Source organism: Odocoileus virginianus, chromosome 8 (assembly GCF_023699985.2).
Source record: "Odocoileus virginianus isolate 20LAN1187 ecotype Illinois chromosome 8, Ovbor_1.2, whole genome shotgun sequence".
Classification (NCBI taxonomy): domain Eukaryota; kingdom Metazoa; phylum Chordata; class Mammalia; order Artiodactyla; family Cervidae; genus Odocoileus; species Odocoileus virginianus.
In genome coordinates this window covers 20172543-20190501 of record NC_069681.1, presented here as the reverse complement: position 1 = coordinate 20190501, position 17959 = coordinate 20172543, and the positions used below count along the sequence as shown (strand labels likewise).

General features: G+C 44.4%; 1 protein-coding gene and 1 long non-coding RNA gene across 9 annotated transcripts in view; one reads left to right on the top strand and one right to left on the bottom strand.

The window, feature by feature from the left end:
* Positions 1–17959, top strand: part of ATP7B (ATPase copper transporting beta) — an 81448-nt gene that overhangs the window by 23716 nt on the left and 39773 nt on the right. For 3 of the 8 annotated variants that reach the window (XM_020899066.2, XM_020899070.2, XM_070471287.1), the window contains exon 1: positions 7670–8914. The exons of 3 other annotated variants lie outside the window; for them this stretch is intronic. In XM_020899066.2, the coding sequence (XP_020754725.2) occupies positions 8678–8914 (237 nt within the window). In that variant the 5' untranslated portion in view covers positions 7670–8677. Of the gene's footprint in view, positions 1–7669; positions 8915–15328; positions 15545–17959 lie in introns of those variants that run through there. 2 more of the 8 variants (XM_020899056.2, XM_070471291.1) reach the window with 2 other exon arrangements.
* LOC139036295 (uncharacterized) lies at positions 11774–17947 on the bottom strand. The gene is made up of 3 exons (XR_011489015.1): positions 17731–17947; positions 14898–17317; positions 11774–12018 (listed from the first exon to the last, which is right to left on the bottom strand). It is a non-coding gene; the product is annotated as an uncharacterized lncRNA (long non-coding RNA).

Sequence of the window (17959 nt, the reverse complement as noted above, 5' to 3'; positions counted from 1 at the left end):
GAAGGGTTACAGTAACATGTTTGACATTTCTGAAAATAGTACCATGAGAAAAACCTGATATTTTTCTTTACCTGAAACCATAAAATCTCAATTTACAACGATTAACTGTTAAACAGCAAAAACACCTCTAAAGCAGCAAAACACCTCTATTAATAGTAAAATAATGGCAGTAAAGCTGGTTAATATAAATCTTCTGTTAAAATCTTATATACCCCATTTTCTAACTTTATAAAAATACCCATAATACCCATATTGTTTAAAGAAAGGGAAGCAATGAACAAGTAGCAGCAAGGAAAATAGCAATAGTGAAAACCCTTTCAAAGGAGAAAGTAAACTAAAGCAGTAATATATACTTCTAAATCTAAACACCTCTACTCTTTTCTATTCTAGAACATTATAATCTTTTAAGCAAGCAGCCAAACTATACCTGTGGCCTTTTCTTTTATGACTTGATGTTTATGGTCGTGTCCTGAGCCAGAGCAATCTTAAGCATTTCCAAAAAGACTTGGACTTTTCCAACGAGGCCTTATTACTATATATTATAATTTCCAAAACTTAATAGAAAGCCCAACAACAGTACAACAGAAGGAAGAAAGGGACATACCTGGCCCCTGGGACAACCTCGAGGGGAAGAGCTGCCTTGCAGGTTCCTTTTTCGTCCCGGCAGCTCCCAACAGTGGAGTGCAGTTTATTACACTGGTAGGCCCAAGGCAGAGTCTCCTCTTAGCCAAGGACCCCGACCAGCATTTGTGAAAATCTTTTATACCCTATGTGTACGTGTCCAAACCCACCACCCCAAATTCCTTGAGACTGACAAAGGAAGGGTAAATACAATCACAATAACCCCATCATTCATGTGTTATGTGTTCAAGCAGTTAATAATCAATAAGCCCGCAGTTACATTCCAACCAGTTAATAACCGATAAGCCTGTGGTTACATTCCGATAGATACTGTCTGGAGGCAGGGGTGATTAGAGGTGTTTTCTCTTAGGTGATGAGTAACCTGGATACAATCTTCAAGGTTCCCCTGTCCGGAGGGGGTCTTATCCTTCCATTGTCGTTCCCATAGGCACTAAGCAGAGAGTTCAGAGTCCACTGGAGAGGCGGCTGAGCATGATCAGCACGGACAGGCCTGAGATGGAGCCCAGGTCCTATGAATTCCTTCTTCAATGGGGGTGCTGAGAAGTGGTTGCATGCTGGATGTACTTGAGATAGAATTGACAGGATATGTGAGTTTGAAAGGAAAAGATGATTCTCAGCAAGGGTGAATCCAAGATTTTTTTTTTCTTGGGTGCGTGGAAGGAGGAGTTGCCTTTTACTAAGGTGGGAAAGACTGAAAGAAGCAAGTAAGGGGCATGAGAACTAAAAAAATGTGACCCATGAGAGCACCAAATTTCAGTGTTATTCAGGGACCATATTGAATTCTGTAGACCAGGAGACAGTCTCTAGATTGCTCTGAGAAAACTGTTCCAAAGAGGCAAGGGAGGAGCCAGGGTACATGTTTGAATTTTTTTCTGGGAAAAACAAACATGTAATCAGACATAGAAAGATCACGGCATGTTGCAAAGAACTGACTTTTCAAGTTAATAATTTTAGTGCTTTCCCTTGTCTGAGATGGTGCACGAATCTAGAATTCCCAGGTGGCGCTAGTGGTAAAGAATCTGCCTGCCATTGCAGGAGATGTAAGAGATGCGGGTTCCATCCCAGGGCCAGGAAGATCCCCTGGAGGGGAGGGCATGGCAACTCACTCCAGTATTCTTGCCTGGAGAATCCCAGGGACAGAGGAGCCTGGAGGGCGATAGTCCATGGGATCAAAAAGAACCAGACAGGACTGAAGAGACTTAGCATGCAGGGGGTCATTGAAATTTTTCCCTAGATATGCATCTTAACCATCTCAGGACCAGAGCATGGAATGTTTCCTGTTTTTCTCCATTCTGAATTCCCTCGGGGAAATTAATGTGCTCTCTAGGGGGGCTGTGCAACTGCCGTGGCTGATGGCTTGAGCCCTGTAGAACTGGAATTGCAGGTGACGTTTTTTTCTGTTTAGACAGCTCAGTTTTAGACAAGTTAATATTTGGTGCATATGAAATATCCAACAGGAGAAACTGGTTAAGCTTTTAGGTCCATACGTGTGGAGTTTGGGAGTTACTGGCCACAGGTGGTATTTCTACTGCACTAAATGAAATCGCCAAGTAGCACAGACAGGGAAGGGATCCAAGGTCTGAGCTGGGAGCCACCCCAGCCCTCAGAGGTTTGAGGACTAGTCTCTTGTGAAGAACTCTGCAGAGGAGTCGCCAGTGGGTAGGAGGAAAATCAGGAGCCGTGGGTACCTGGTGACTGACCTTGGGGGCAGTGAGAAGAGTTGTGTGGCCAGCTTTTTGCAACTCCAGGTACTGTAGCACACCAGGCTTCCCTGTTCTTCACTGTCTCCCCGAGTTTGCTCAAACTGATTTCCATTGAGTTGGTGATGCCATCCAACCATCTCATCCTCTGTCGTCCCCTTCTCCTCCCGCCCTCAATCTTTCCCAGCGTCAGGGTCTTTTCCAAAGAGTCGGCTCTTTGCATCAGGCGGCCAAAGGATTGGCTTCAGCATTAGTCCTTCCAATGTATTCAGGGTTGATTTCCTTTAGCATTGACTGGAGGGAAGGCTCTAATCAGGTGGGTAGGTGGTTGAGATGTTTGCAAGTTCTTTTCTGACCGTTTGTTTTGGGAAGCAGGAGTGGGCTTATCCTTGGGGGTGGAGGGTGTGGGGTGGAATGGGGGTCAGAGAAGCAGGGAGGAGAGTGAGGAGGGGGAGGACCAGGGAGATGGAGCTGGACTGCTGGGGGCACCAAGGCTTCTCCAAGTTAGTGGTCAGGAATCAGAGCAAGGCCAGTCAGCCTGGTGTGTTGTATCTCATCCTTGTTCAGCTCCAAGGAGATGGACCTGGAGTCACTGGGACCTTAGAGACAGCAGAGTTGGCTCCAGATAAGGAGGGCAGCCAAGCAAGTTGAAGGTACATGTGACTGACTAACTGTGGAGTCGAAAGGTTGGGTTTCGCTTTTTGGTATCATCTCAGTGTTTCTCTTTTGGGCTCCATCCAGTCTCCTTATGGAATTACTGTGATTTTTTTTTTTTTTTTTTCATTCTGGGCTGTCTAGCCACATGCAGTTTTGTTGAAGAGCACTCCCTCCAGTGAGCTTTGCAGTTTTGTTGAAGAGCACTCCCTCCAGTGAGCTTTGAGGTGGTGTTTTGTGGGTTTTGTTTCATATCCTGCTCATGTGCTAAGTCCCTTCAGTCATGTCTGACTTTTTGGGACCCCATAGACTCCTCTGTCCATTGACCACCAGGCTCCTCTGTCCATGGGATTCTCCAGCCAAGAACAGTGGAGTGGGTTGCCATGCTCTGCTCCAGGGGATCTTCCTGACCCAGGGTTTGAAACTGCATCTCCTGCATTGGCAGGCGGGTTCTTTAGCATGAAGAACTCCCTGGGAAGTCCTGTACTTAAGCTAGTGTAAAAGTCACTCAGTGCTGTTTCAGTCTGGGAATGGCCAGTTCCCCGGGAGTAGGGGGCGGTGAGGAGCCGACACCTCACCCTTTGCAAATCCTCCTTCACCCCCGGCTCCTCAAGCGGATTGTTTTTTTCTACTTGAGCATCGTCTGCTCAGGTCTTCTCTCCTAACTTGCTAATAAACTCCCAAGGGCAGAAAGTGTCTCTATCTTTGTTTGCATGAAGCACTTAAATGTCTGGTGTCGACTCAGCTTCCTGTGTTCCTGTCCGGCCTTTCCCGTGTGTGGGAAACTCCCAGGCCCCTGATTCCCAGTGTGCAGCTTCGTGTCAGCTTCTGTCCATCATGGGATCCCGGCTCCTCTGCCAGCCTTGGGAGGACTGGCCCAGGGTTCTTTCTGAGAAACCTGCCCTGGGTGGAGCCGGTAATCTTGGTGAGGACTGAAATGGGTGAGCCAGACACACCTCCTCCAAGTGGGATCCTTTGTCCCAGAGGATCACAGAAACACAAGCCGCCCCTCTGCCTATGGGCCCAGGCTTCTCATAAAAACAGGCTTGTTTGAACACCAAGGGGTTTTCCTTTTTACACAGAAAAGAGATGCGTTCTGAATATAACTAAATTTATTTGGTTTTAATTGAAGGGTAATTGCTTTACAATATTGTGTTGGTTTCAGCCACACATCTACATGAATCAGCCATAGGTAGACCTATGTCCCCTCCCTCTTGAATCTCCCTGCCACCTCCCAACCCATCCTACCCCTCTAGGTTGTTACAGAGCCCCAGTTTGAGTTCCCCAAGTCATACAACAAATCCCCATTGGCTGTCTCTTTCACTATGGTAATGTGTATGTTTCGTGTTACAGGATGCATTCTATTTTGTAAAGTTACCGATAAAATTTGTACAGGCAGGAGGCTAAAAATATTTTAATGCAGGGAGACCCTTGAAGACTGGTGATTGTAGATGGAGTAGGCAGGAGTTTGAAGGAGAATGCTAATGGAGTGAAGGCAGGAGGAGAAGGGGACGACAGAGGATGAGATGGTTGGATGGCATCACCGACTCAATGGACATGAGTTTGAGTAAACTCTGGGAGTTGGTGATGGACAGGAAGGCCTGGCTTGCTGCAGTCCATGGGGTCGCAAAGAGTCGGACATGACTGAGCGGCTGAACTGAACTGAATGGAGTTTGCCCTTGTATCGTGACGAGGGGAACGAAAAACACCATAATATTCCAGGTACAGAGCACATTCCCATCTGTCTGTAGTCCAGCTCCGTTCAGTTCAGTCGCTCAGTTGTGTCCGATTCTTTGCGACCCCACGGACTGCAGCACGCAGTCCAGTGCAGTATTTATTTAACATCTGATGTTATGTTATTTATTTGACACCTGATGTTAATAGGTAGTCCAGCTCAGTATTTATTTTAACATCTGATGTTTGTTCATTACCTCCTTTCATCTGTGGGCAGATAAGACGTGAGGACCTTGTCTTCCAGGAGCTTACATGTTTCCTGGTGCTGAGTGCATGCTTGGCCAAGTACTGACTTAGCTGAGAGCAATTTCAGTGTTGGGAGCAGACTGGTTCCCCAGTAATACCTGCCAGGTCTGTGGTGCTGGCTTCAGTGATATGGGAACTCAGATAAGGGAGAGCCTCAGGCTTGGCGGAGGCGCCTCCCCTGAGAGGCAGGACTTAAAGGATAAGGAGGATTAGCTGGGGAGGGAGGTGGAGCGAGGGCTCAGGTGTGAGGAAGGAGGAAGGTACCAGAAAGAGGATTTTGGATTTGATTCTCTAGGCTGGGAGCATGGCTCGTATCCCGACAGTTTCGCCGGTCCCTTCGAATCTCTGGGAACGAGGGTGAATCCAACCATTCCCATCCCCAGAATTGCCCTCCCCCACCCCTCCTCTCTGCCAAACTGGAAATGGTATCATCAGGTCCTCTCTTGTGTCACCTGCTGTGATCTCTTGAGGACGGAGCCCGAGGGCCTCCTCCACTGTTAATGCCACTCTGCTATTCATTTTCTCTGCTGCTTTTAACCCTGTAATCCCCACCCCACCTCTGAGTCCTCAGGCCTGCCCAGACTGTTTCTAAATCTCAAAATGTAACCGTGTTAGTTCTCTGCTTCAAAACTGGTGTTCTCCACTGTCCACAGGACAAAGTCTAAACTTCCTACCTGTGCAGCCCAATCTAGCCGAGCCTCCTTTTTCAGGCTGTGTTCTGGGTCTGAGTGACCATTTAGGAGAAGGAAAATGATTTTACAGTAAAGTATTTCAGATTTCCCATAGCTCATGGTGCAAACAGGATGGACTATTCAGAAGCACTTGGGACTATGAGGCTGACAACCGTTCGCAGCTACAGCACAGAAGCAGATCATGGCCCCATATCACCAAGGAAAAGTTCAGCTATGAGTAGTAACTCATATTTCAAAAAATAACAGAAAGATACATGACCTTTGGGGAGAATTTCCACCCAAAATGGTAAAAAAAAAAAAACCCAACCTTTAAAAATCTAGTGTTCAAAGAGATAGATGGAAATCCATTTACAGTGCCCAGTAAAGGAAATGTGAAGGGGTGGCCAGGCATTATACGGCTCCTGACAGATCCTATCTGGAAACATGGAAGCCACAGGTAAGGAAGCAGGATTTGAGCGCTCACAGACACACCAGGCTCATTTGCACAGACTTCTGTGTGGCGTCGGGCCCGAGGCCCTCGGCATCAAGCATGCCCTTCCTCGTTGGCACTCTGATTTAAATGGCATTTCTTGGAGGTCAAGTTGGATGCTTTTTCAAGCACATGGGAGATAAGAAGCCAACCCAGACACAGCTGGGAGTTGACCGCCTTGAGCACATTTCAGAAATGGAAGCAAACAAGTAGTTAAACCTCAGAGGACTAAACGAGGGCAGAAGCGGAAGGAAGAATCTCCGTCTGGAGTTCTTGGGGCAGCGAGGGCGGTTTTAACGAGGAAGGAGGGGTGATTGTAGGCAACCCATAGAGAGGCAGAGTCCTCAGTGACCTTGAGCCCAAGGGGTTGTGTTTCCAAATGCCCTCATGGGGTGCAGGCCCCTGTGACCCCTTCTTCCTCCTGAGGGCACATACAGCAGGGGGAGTGGATTAAGCCAGGACCCAGAGTTTTACCAAACCTACTTGAATCCGTCCTCAGCGTGGACACTCTGCACGTACTTGCGGCAGGAGGTATTGCCAGGATTAGTGGCTGGCGGAGCTGTTCCTCTCGTGGGGAATGAGGTTGCCTCCTTCCTGTCTCTAGGCGGGGGGAGTTGGGGGTGAGGGGTGGGAAGGGAAGGGCCACCCACCAGAACAGGAGGCCACCCAGATTACCCCACTATCCTGTATGTCTTTCTCTTAATCCTCCTGAGGAACGGCGGGTAGCCTGAGACGCCTGAATTGTCTTAGTTCCTGACTGTTCTGCCCCATATAAAATACGGATGAGCCCTGTTCCCGGTGAGTTCCTGCAGTCAGCTCGTCCAGAAAGCAAGCCGTTGGTCCCCGGGAGAACAAAGCTGCAGGAAGCACGGAATTCTCTTACACCTTCTTGAAAATGCAAGTCATGTGGCCTGGAAAATACTTTTCTCCCCTAGCGATCTGCACCCTGGAGCTGTGGAAGAGGCAGCTGAAATTATTCCAAGAAAGCGCTCCGAGTTTGGTAATAAAAGGAAGCGAGATTTTGCCCCTGCCTCCAGGCTGGACTCCTGGGAGCGCACCGGGCCAAAAGGAAATGGCTGGGTGTTGGGAGATCACTCCGGGCCCTGGGCCCCGTACACGCTGCCCTGAGCGCACGTGGGGCTGTGTGCAAAGATTCCCCAGTGCCGAATGCAACATGATGAGCAAGAGGATGCCAGTTGGTTTGAGTGGGGTAGATAAACAAGAGCAAATATATATACAGCTCTGTGCAACCTGCCGGAGTTCCCGGAGGCTTGGCTGGAAGCCGCTCCTGGGCTGGCCCAGGGGCAGCGGGGAACCTGCCCGACTTGATCCAGCAGGTACCCCCCCTCTGCTGGGTAGGAGGACGCTTTTGGAGCATTTTCTGGTGTCACGATCTGCCGAGGTCCAGCCCCGGCAGGTCCAGGAATACCCAAGGTATGAGTGGCATCGGCGAGGAAGACGACAGACACACACAGAAGGTTGCATCGAAGAGGTAGCTTTTTTTAATTTTTAGGACAACTCAGTTTTTATAGAATGAACGTTACCTCCCCCTTAAGTCACCACATATTACATCAGATATTGGTTTGTGCTTCAGTCAATATTTTTTTCCCATGTTTTTCCCCTATGCATTCATCTGGAACTTTTCCAATTACAGGGTTTTTTCCTAGAATGTCCTGTGCATTAGTCTTCATGCCGCAATGGCCTAACATTTTCACTCTGACAAAACCAATGTTCCACAAATTTCAGATATAGTATGAATTCTTTAGACAATAAAACAATACATGGGAAGGGCTACAAAAATATGTTTGACATTTCTGAGAATAGTACCATGTGAAAACCCTGATATTTTTCTTTACCTGAAACCACAAAACCTCAGTTTACAATGATTAACTATTAAACAACAAAAATACCTCTGAAGTAGGAAAACACCTCTATTAATAGTGAGATAATGGCAGTGAAGCTGGTTAATATAAATCTTCTATTGAAATCCTATGTAGCCCATTTTCTAATTCTACAAAAATACCCATCATATCCCATGTTGTTTAAAGAAAGGGAAACAATGGACAAATAGCAGCAAGGAAATAGCAATACTGAAAACCCTCTCAACCAAGTAGCAAGTAAACTGAAGCAGTATATCTACTTCTAAATTTAATGCCTCTACTCTTTTCTATTCTAGAACATAATCTTTTAAGCAAGCAGCCAAACTATTCCTGTGGCCTTTTCCTTTTTGACTTGATGTTTATGGTCGTGTCCTGGGCCGGAGCAATCATGAGCATTTCTAAATAGGCTTGGAGTTTTCCAGCGAGGCCTTATTACTATATATTATATTTCCAAAAATTAATAGAAAACCCAACAACAGTAAGACAGAAAGAAGAAAGGGACATACCGGGCCCCCGGGACAACCTCGAGGGGAAGAGCTGCCTTGCAGGTTCCTTTCTCGTCCCGTGACCTTGTCATGGTTTGGGCGCACCCCAGCAGCTCAAATAACAATCAAATAGCCTGGAGAAGGTGAACTGCGAGTTAAAGTTGTGATCGCGGAGATGGAGAGAGCTGGGGACCAGACGCCCGGGAGCCCCGAGCCATCCTCCCTGGCGACTCTGGGTGACCCACAGGTGACCCTGCTGTCTGTCCACAAACGGTGGTCCTTCAAGAGGAGCCCTGGGACTGGGGGCTCCAGCAGGCCGGTGATATCAGAGGAGGAATGCCCTCCCCCATCAGAGGAAGGAGAATTTTCACAGAAGGTTTTGAATGGATCGGAAGAGATCAGTTCTAAGCAGGTGAGTGCTGTTGCACAAGGGCTGACAAGCCAGGAGGGCTTCTTATAAAAGTTCCAGGTTATAGATGGAGGTTTCCTGCTTGTCTTACATCAGAGGGGCCAGTGGAGTGGCTCTGGGTGGGGTATGGAGTGAGCCAGGAGCCCAGGGGAACTTTCCAGAGATTAAATCTTGGGTTTTGTTGTTTCTTACTTTCAGGACTTTTTTTAAGCCTCTATGGTGAACAAGTTTCTCAAAATGCAAATCAGACAAAAATGAATCTTCTCCCTCTTTTTATTTATTTTTAACATGTGTACCTTCTTGTGTTAATCTTCACATTTCAACTAAATAAGCATTTTGAAAATCTTACTGCCAAGTGAACCTGCTCTTAAACAAACGAAAGGTTTGTTAACCCAAAAGTCAGGTCGCATTCAAAAGCAGGGCAGTGTTACCAATGTTTTGTAAAAATTGTGCTTCAGTGGTATTTCCAGGTGGTACAGGTGGTCTGTGTGGGGTTCTTTTCATTGCCATGAGTAGATGGGGAAAAAATACTACTACTTAGACATAAAGAGAAGGTTTCATATATCTTTTGCTCCTTTAGGAGTTATCTTTGTTTCTTCTGGTGTTGTTAAAAAGTCTATGAAACTAAAGGAGATTTTGTGAGTTGAGATTTTTTAAATGAAAGAGATTTGTGTACATTGAAGATTTATGAACGTCCATTTATGCAGTACACAGTCAACTTTCATATTTCTAGTTGAATGTTGTAAGACAGGAAAATATAAATTTTTTTTTTTGTAAAATGCTTAAGAGCTTTCCTTTAAAGTGTCCAGACTACTACTCTACAAAATTCAACCTATGTCTGAGGTATTTGAATGGGAAATAGTCTAATGGTTTTTGATGGCCACTTCTAACCTCATGTGACTGGGAAGACAACCAGACCCTGACCAGGGAGCCCTTCCGGAGGGCCAGGCTGGAGGCCTGGGCGGAGGCTGGGACTGCGACAGTCAGGTGTGGGTCTGCACCCTTACTGGGCTGGGGGATCTGGCAGGTGAGCTTGGACATCTCCAGCTCCAGATTCCTGGGGTGAGCAGTCTTGCCTCCCTGGGTTGTGAAAGCACCTTGTTGAGGACTGTATACACTCACAATGGTATTGTCTCTACCAAAGTGGTCTTCATTGGGATCCCTAACTCAGGAGATGTGGCTGGTGCACTTTGAACATCTGGTGGAACTGTGTTGGCCAGTTAATGTGTCTGAGCACAGTTGGCAGCTTTGTTTTTTCTTCTGAAGCGCTGATTATAAAAGTTAACACCTGTTTCTTATGCACAGCAAATTTAACATGAGGCAGGGGAATATAGAAAACTATAAAGACTTGAAAGCATCCGTATGCTTCAGCCATTTTGCCACTATGAATATATGTGAGTGTGTGTATGTGTACAAAAGTATTACATATCTTGTATTTTTTTACTTAATAATTTGTGGAGATACAGATATATATATATCTGTATTTGTTGTGTATTTGTTGTTGTTTAGTCGCTAAGTCGTGCCTGACTCTTTTGTGACCCCTTGGACTGTAGCCCGCCAGGCTCCTCTATCCATGAGACATATTTATACATAATATAATATGATTTAACTATCCCCAAATGGGGGAAATTTGTAGTAGGTGTTTTATGATGATTAAAAACCAAAGAAAACATCAATTACAGTCGAGTACTCATTCGCTGTTAACAGTGTATCGACTCAAAGTCTGTTGTAAATCAAACTCACTTGAGATAACTTATTCAGTACTGGAAGGGACTTGTCACCTCATGTCATCATCGTCCTCTTTTAACAGACAGAAAGCTGAGATCAAGAGGTTAGGTAATCCGCCGGAAGGGTTGAATCCCAGGTCTGTCTGAGGACAGGCCCCCTGCTTTTTTGTTGGGACAGGGAAGTATTAACCTGCTGGGTGAGATAGGGTTTGAAAACATCTGAGTATTGAAGAGCGCTGACATAGAGTGAACAAAAAGTTAACCATTTGGGTGGTGCGTGGTTCACAAAAGATGCAGGTAGCTGCTCTGAAGAAAACATTTCAAAATTGTGTTTGTAGTTAGTGGATGTGTGTACTTTTTATGTTTCTTGTAAAATGCAGAGAGAGTATGATCTCTACAATGTAAAATGAAAACATGTTGAGCAAGTCCTCGTTTTCTTCTGTGTTTTGCGAAGGCATCACTGGTCAGAACTCAGCCCGGAGGGGCCACCCTCCCTCCACATAAGTTAGAGCCTCCTCTTTGCTGGTATGAGCAGACCGTGTGAGGTGAGGTTCTCGGGCGTGTACCCCCCTACACACACCCCACCAGGAGCATGTGCACCAAGAAGGCGAAGGCGGGGTCTCAGCGCCCTGGCCTGGCTGTTCTAGCCCTGTGTCCCCCAGCCTCCCCAGGTCTCTTGTTTCCTCTCAGGCCCAGGACAGTGGCCTGGAAGGGAACAGGCTCCTACCTCTGAGAATCCCATTGAGGAGCTGTGGAAAGTAGGGGTTCCTGGCCCTCATTCCAGTTGGAGGGTGGTGGGAATTCCCCTTTGCACTCAGAACTGCCCACCCAGCCTCCGTACTCCTTGCCTGTGGCCGAGCTTGGCCTCTGTGTTGCTTGTCTTTCTCTTCCAAATCTGATGGTGTATCAGTCTACGGTGAGTGAACTCTTGACTGAACAAATGCACGAACCGGAAGTGGATTTCTGTGGCAGGAGGAGGGAGTGATGTTGGAAACACTGGACTGGTTGACAACTGTGATGAGGGTGTTGGGTTGTGGGCCTGACCATTTTAGAAAACAATCTACAGGGTTCTTTTTGTTTTTAAGGATTTTTTTTTTTAATGTGGATTTTTTTTAAGTCTTTGTTGAATTTGTTACAATATTGCTTCAGTTTTATATTTTGGGTTTTTTGGTCACAAGTCATGTGAGATTTTAGCTGCCCGATTAGGGATTGAACCTGCACTCCCCTCATTGGAAGGTGAAGCCTTAACCACAGGACCACCAGGGACGTCCCAACATACAGGATTCTGTGCTGGGTGAGAGGTGGTCAGGCTGGTTTTTTGTTTTGTTTTTCTTGCTTACGTGAAACCAAGACGACCCAGCTGGCACAGGTGTATCCCAGCTAAATAAAGGGAAAAAAAATAGATGAGGTGGGTGATCCAGTCACTTAAAGAAGTCACTAACAAATTGTCATGGAATCATTGTTAGCAATACTATAGTGGTACACACTTTTCTAGGGAACTTGTCATTGTATTTTCTTAATTTTTTCCTAAAATTAGTATCTAAAGGATATAAACATGAATAACAAAGTACAGGAGTGTGGTTTTCTTCCTCTCTAGAAAAATAGGATATAGTATATGCTCTTATACAGTTTTTACAACTTTTCTCCCCTTTAATATATCATGGATAGATTTCCATGGCAATACATGTAAATTCACCTTTTAAAAAAAACTGCATAAAATTCTTTTGGATGGACACTTTATGTAAATTGTTCTCTACAGAAGAATATTTAGATGGTTGCCACATTTTCAGTATAGAGTATAGCAATGGACATTTTCATGGCCCTGTGGGTCTATATGATGAAATTCCCAGAAGTACTGGGACAGAGGCAGTTTATATTTTGACAAATAGTGCTTAATTCCTCTCAAAAAGGTTGTGTACATTTATTTTTGTACCACCAGTAGTTGAGAATTCTTTTTCCCTATTCTCTTTCTTACTGTATCATGAAACTTTAAAGTTTTTGCTAGCCTGTTGGGTGAAAAGCGACAGCTTATTTACTTTTGCATTTTATTATTATCTTCCCTCCTCATTCTTTTTCCTCTCGGTTTTATTGAGACATAACTGATGTACAGTGCTGTGTATAAGTTTAAGGTGTACAGCATGATTATTTGACTTGCATTGTGACATGAACACCCACAGTTAAGTTTAGTGACATCCATCATCTCTTTTTTCTTTTAAAAAAGGAAAAAAAAAATTTTTCCTTGTGATGAGAACTCAGCATTTACCCTCACAGTAACTTTTGTATGTGCTCTCCAGCAGTGTTAGCTGTTCTTTTCCCTCTGAGCCACCAGGGAAGCCCTGTTAACTACAGCCGCTTGTGCTATACATTGCATTCCTGGGACTTACCTTGTAACTAGTAGTTTGTATCTTCTGACCACCTTCGTCCAATTCCTCCTCCCCCCAGCTCCCTGCCTCTTGTAATCAAATATCTGACTTCTTTTCCTGAGTTTTTTTTTTTTCTTTTTGTTTTAGATTCTGCATGTGAGTGAGATCATACAGTATTTGTCTCTCTCTGATATAGAATAATGCTTTCAGGATCCATTTGTGTTGCCACAAATGGTGTACTTTCATTTTTTATGGCCAAATAGTTTTCCATCGTGTATGTATACCACATTTACTGTATCCATTCATCTACTGATGAACACTTAGATTGTTGCCATGTCTTTGTCAAGGGCTCCCTTTTTCTTCAATCTTCACTAGCATTTGTTATCATTTGCCTTTTTGATGATAACCATTCTAACTGACACTGTTGCGAAGGCATATAAAAAGTAGCCAACAGATGCATGTAAAGGTGATAAACATCACCAGTCCTCTGAGAAATGCAAATCAAAACCACAGTGAGATGTAGTGCACCCAGTTTCTCAGTAAGGGTTAAAGTTTTTCCCTCATGTGATCAAGAGAAAGAAACTGCAGTAAATGGTCACTGGTGTGGATTTCCCCAGAAAGTGCACCGTCAGCACCAGGGCTGGCGGTGGCCCTGAGGCCAGAGGTCAGGCGGGAGCCCACACAGCCCAGGCACACTGTCCTCTGCAGAGTTTGAAGTAAAATGCCCAGAGTTTGTTTAATCAGTAGATAAAATGTAAATAATTCCCACTGGGAGCTCTTTCTGGACCTTTGTGAAATAGCCTTTAAGGACAGTTTGAAGGGATTGGAGTAGGGATGGGGGAATGTGTACATGAGTTTTAATGATTAGTTCTTATCAGTAAAGTGGTGGAAAATAATGAGTTCCCTGCCTACTTCCCTAGACTGCTTTTGAAGATCCAATGAGGCCTTGTTTGTCCTCATAGTCATTTTCAGTCATTTATGATGTTAGCGTTTTACATTCCCTTAGTTTTCAGTCCTTAGCTTTCAGACCTCCTTGCAGAAGTGGAGTGGATCTTATTGTTACCTCCTTTATTGTTACAGCTAAGAAAACTGAGGCTTGAATTTGCTCAGATAAGGCCGAATATCCTACCCGAGGCTGTCAGATATCCCTTCCAAAAATTCATAACACATGGGAAGGGCTGTTATTTAAACATATGGAGTGAACATGTTCCTTAGAGGATAAAGGATTAGTTGTGTCTGACTCTTTGTAACCCCACCTGACTGTAACCCTCCTCCACCCATGGGTTCTCCAGGCAAGAGTGCTGGAGTGGGTTGCCATTCCCTTCTCCGGGGGAGTCTTCCCCACCCAGGGGTTGAACCCCGGTCTCCTGCTCTGTAAGCAGAGTCTTTACTGTCTGAGCCGCCAGGGAAGCAAGCTTAGAGGATAAACATGTTGAAACATGTCATCTGTTCACCATTGCGGTCATCTTTATCACAGTGATAATATTACCATTGCTTATATTGGTATAGTTTAACAAGACATTTTCTTCTTTGCCTTAAAGAAACTGAGAAACCACATTTGTTTTCTAGTATAAAAGTAGGACTTTTTTTTTTATTTAAGTTTTAAAAATTGGAAAATATGTACAGACAGTAAAAAGATCAGAATATCATAACTCACCCATAGGTAACCTCAATTTTATATGTTAATACCTAAGTCTGTATTTGTCTAAATTTATGTACATACAGTCTTTTTTTTTTTTTTTTTTTTTGGGTGTACCATGTTGTATGCGAAATCCTAGTTTTCCCAACCAGGGATCGAACCCATGCCCCCCATGTTGGAAGCCTGGATTTTTAACCAATGGACTGCCAGGGAATTCCCCCACCCCACCCCACCCCCCACTTCTTTTTTGTACATACTGGTTTCACGGGGGACATTCTTTCTCAGTGGTGGTTTTAGAGACTGACACCTATTTGCCTGGAGTGGTTTGTTGTCGCCCAGTCACTCCGTCGTGTCCAACTCTTTGTGACCCCATGGACTGCAGCCTGCCAGGCTTCTCTGTCTATCATCATCCCCCAGAGCTGGAGTGGTTTAGGTGGCATCTTTTCTTGAGTCAGTCTCTTCTGACCCTCCTTCGGCTGTGAATCTGTGATGCCTAAAGAATTCTCAGATAAGGGTAAAGCAGATACTAAGGGTTGCAGGCCTTAGTATCCGTCTGCTTAGGCTTAGGCCCAGGCCACCCAGTGATCTCAGCCACCCCCTCACCCCCATACTGCGTTCATTCACCTCAGTGGAGTCTATTGTTACCTGACAGGTAGTATCAGGGAGGAAGAAATTTTCCTCTAGCCTTCTCGTTCTTCTGGTTCATACAAGAATGAAAGTGACTCGAGACAGATTGACGGGAGAAAGTCAAACTAAAGTTTAATAACATGAATACATGGGAGAGACCAGGAAGAAGTAACTCACCGAAATGAACGAAGACCTCACCTCAAATAACATCCTCAACCACAGGCAGAGATGTTGAGGGTGGGAGAGCCAGGAAAAGCAGTAAACAAGGGTGATCACGGTACACATTTATACCACTTCCTTCTCCATCGATCAGTCGAGTTTCTAGAAATTTGATCAGCCTCCTCTTCCGGGGACAGAGGGAGATTTCCCTTACAAATATAAATGTTTCTTACAAAAAGGCAACTCTTACTTGGTTTTCAGAGCCCTTTCAGTGTTGGCTATTACCCCAAAAATAAATAGCTTGAAACAATATGCGGAAGAGATGTGTTTTAGAGTGGCAAATTCTCCTCCCCTATAGGATGTGGCTGCTTTTGTTTTCTTCATTTTGCTTTTCAGCATTGTAATCTTTTCCTGTAATTAACATGGCAAAAAAGAAAAAAGTAATCTTAAGGTTTCTTTAAAAAGTAGAAAGACTGTTGGACTTTGAGCTGGATTTAAATCCCAGCTCTGTTATTTGTGACGTTGGATAAATCTCTGAGTCTGTTTCAGCAGTAAAATGGTGATAAGAGTATCTCCTTATGGAATTATCTTGAGCGTTAGGAATATAAAATGCCGTCCTCATAAAGTAACACTGAGAATCATTAACTATTTGCAACCTATTGGGTCTGTGTACATATGGAAAAAATCAGGGCCTTTCTGTATTTTCAGTTCCATGAAAGTTCAGATATATAGAGTTTTTATGGGTGGAGGTTATATACTAGATAAGTTGCAGACATGTAATAATATTTTTGCCTCATAAGTTGTTAAGGGTGTTCTGTAGCTTTCAGAGTGAAAGAAGTCTCAAGATATGTGGGCGAGTGGTATCCTACTTAAGGATGCTGGAGATCCAGGTGTAATTAAGAGATCTCAGAAGTGGTTAGTAGTCCTTTCCTTGTGCATATAATAGTATTTGCTCTTTGATTTGTGATCACAGCCGTTTTTAACAGGGCGTGTCATTTCTGGGCTCTGCAGTTTCAGTTTGGCTTTGAACACTTTGCTTAAATTATGCCACCCCCATTTCCAATTTCTTCATATTAGAATGGCCCATCCAAAGGTCTTATTTTCCTTTTCTGGCTCCATCTTAGTGAATAAACTGTTTACATTCTTTTTCCTACCTTTCTTTGAAAAGTCCTGGTACTCTCAGCAAATTCCATGGGTCCTGCGTGCCTAGAGAGGTAGCAAAGAATGGAAATTCACTTTTGGATTCCTCTCTGTGGAATTACCTTCTTCTCGGGTATTTCCAGGCCCTTCTCATCCTGATGCCTACTGTACTGATAGTTTATTGAAAATTCAAAAGCTGGTAACCTGGTGTTGGGCCTGCAGAAGAAGTCCCCAGTGTTTGTTCTCAAGGAGTCTGTGATTTAGTGGGACTCAAACAACATTGGAAATTCCACCAGGTTTTTCCTGGACAGTCTGTTCCCTGTGTCCACTTTCCAATGTCTGTTGCTTCTTATGAACCCTTCACCCTAGATGTGTGTGTTTGAACTCAGAAGATGAATTTTCCCCCACCCTAGAGATTGTCTTCATTGAAGAACGGAATTAAAAGCACATACAGTGTGTGTGTTCACTTAGAAATGATCCAAACACTTGACAGCGTTGTGAGGTTGCCCCTAAACCAACAGGTACACTGTTATTTCACAAAGTTGTGTTATTTGCCAAACGTTGTCTTCCGTAACTGCTTGTCCTTAGAAGCCTGTGTATTTAAAAAGGAGACCTCTAAGAATGGTTTGCTACAAACAAATGGCTTCCAACACTTCTGCAGACTCCTTTAGGAGGAACATATTAATAGGATCAATCATCCAGTAATTAAGAGCCAGCTCTGTGGCCTGGGTTTGGTGAGTTGTAGGTCGACCTAGGACCAAGACAAAGAAATTGGGTAGTATATAGGGATTTGTTTTTCCCACGGACTGGTTGAGAGTTATGTCTTATTATAAGGTGATTTAAAATACTGTTTTAAAGTGAATATCTTTGTAGTTTTTGCTGCATCTTTTTTCAGTTAAATGAGGTTTTGATTCAGTTAAATGAGATTTGATTCATACGAGTTACAATCAAACTACTGCTCTGGATCTCCTTTTATGCTCTCATTATTTTAATTTTTAAATCAATTTTTTTAGAATCCAGTAATGCTTATACATTGTACAGTAAGTTGTACAGTGTAAAGTAACTTTTTCTTCCTATGCCTGACCCCAATTACCTGACCCCTTCAGCTGCCCAGTCCGCAAACTCAATGCCAACACCTTCTAGTAGAGATAACTCCATACATACGTAAACATCTGTGTGCGTACTATTCTTTTTCCCTCTCAGTCGCACTAGCATGCTGTGATGGGTTTATTTTGGTGGCCTAGTGAACTCCACCTCCTTGTATGTAAACCCGTAATGTCATTCTCTGCTGTAGTGACGGAGCTTGGCCTTGTGACCAGCTTTGGCCAGTGGTGGATTAGTAAGCGTGATGCAGGCAGAGGCTTGCTAAGTGCTTGTTCTCTTGGAATGCTTA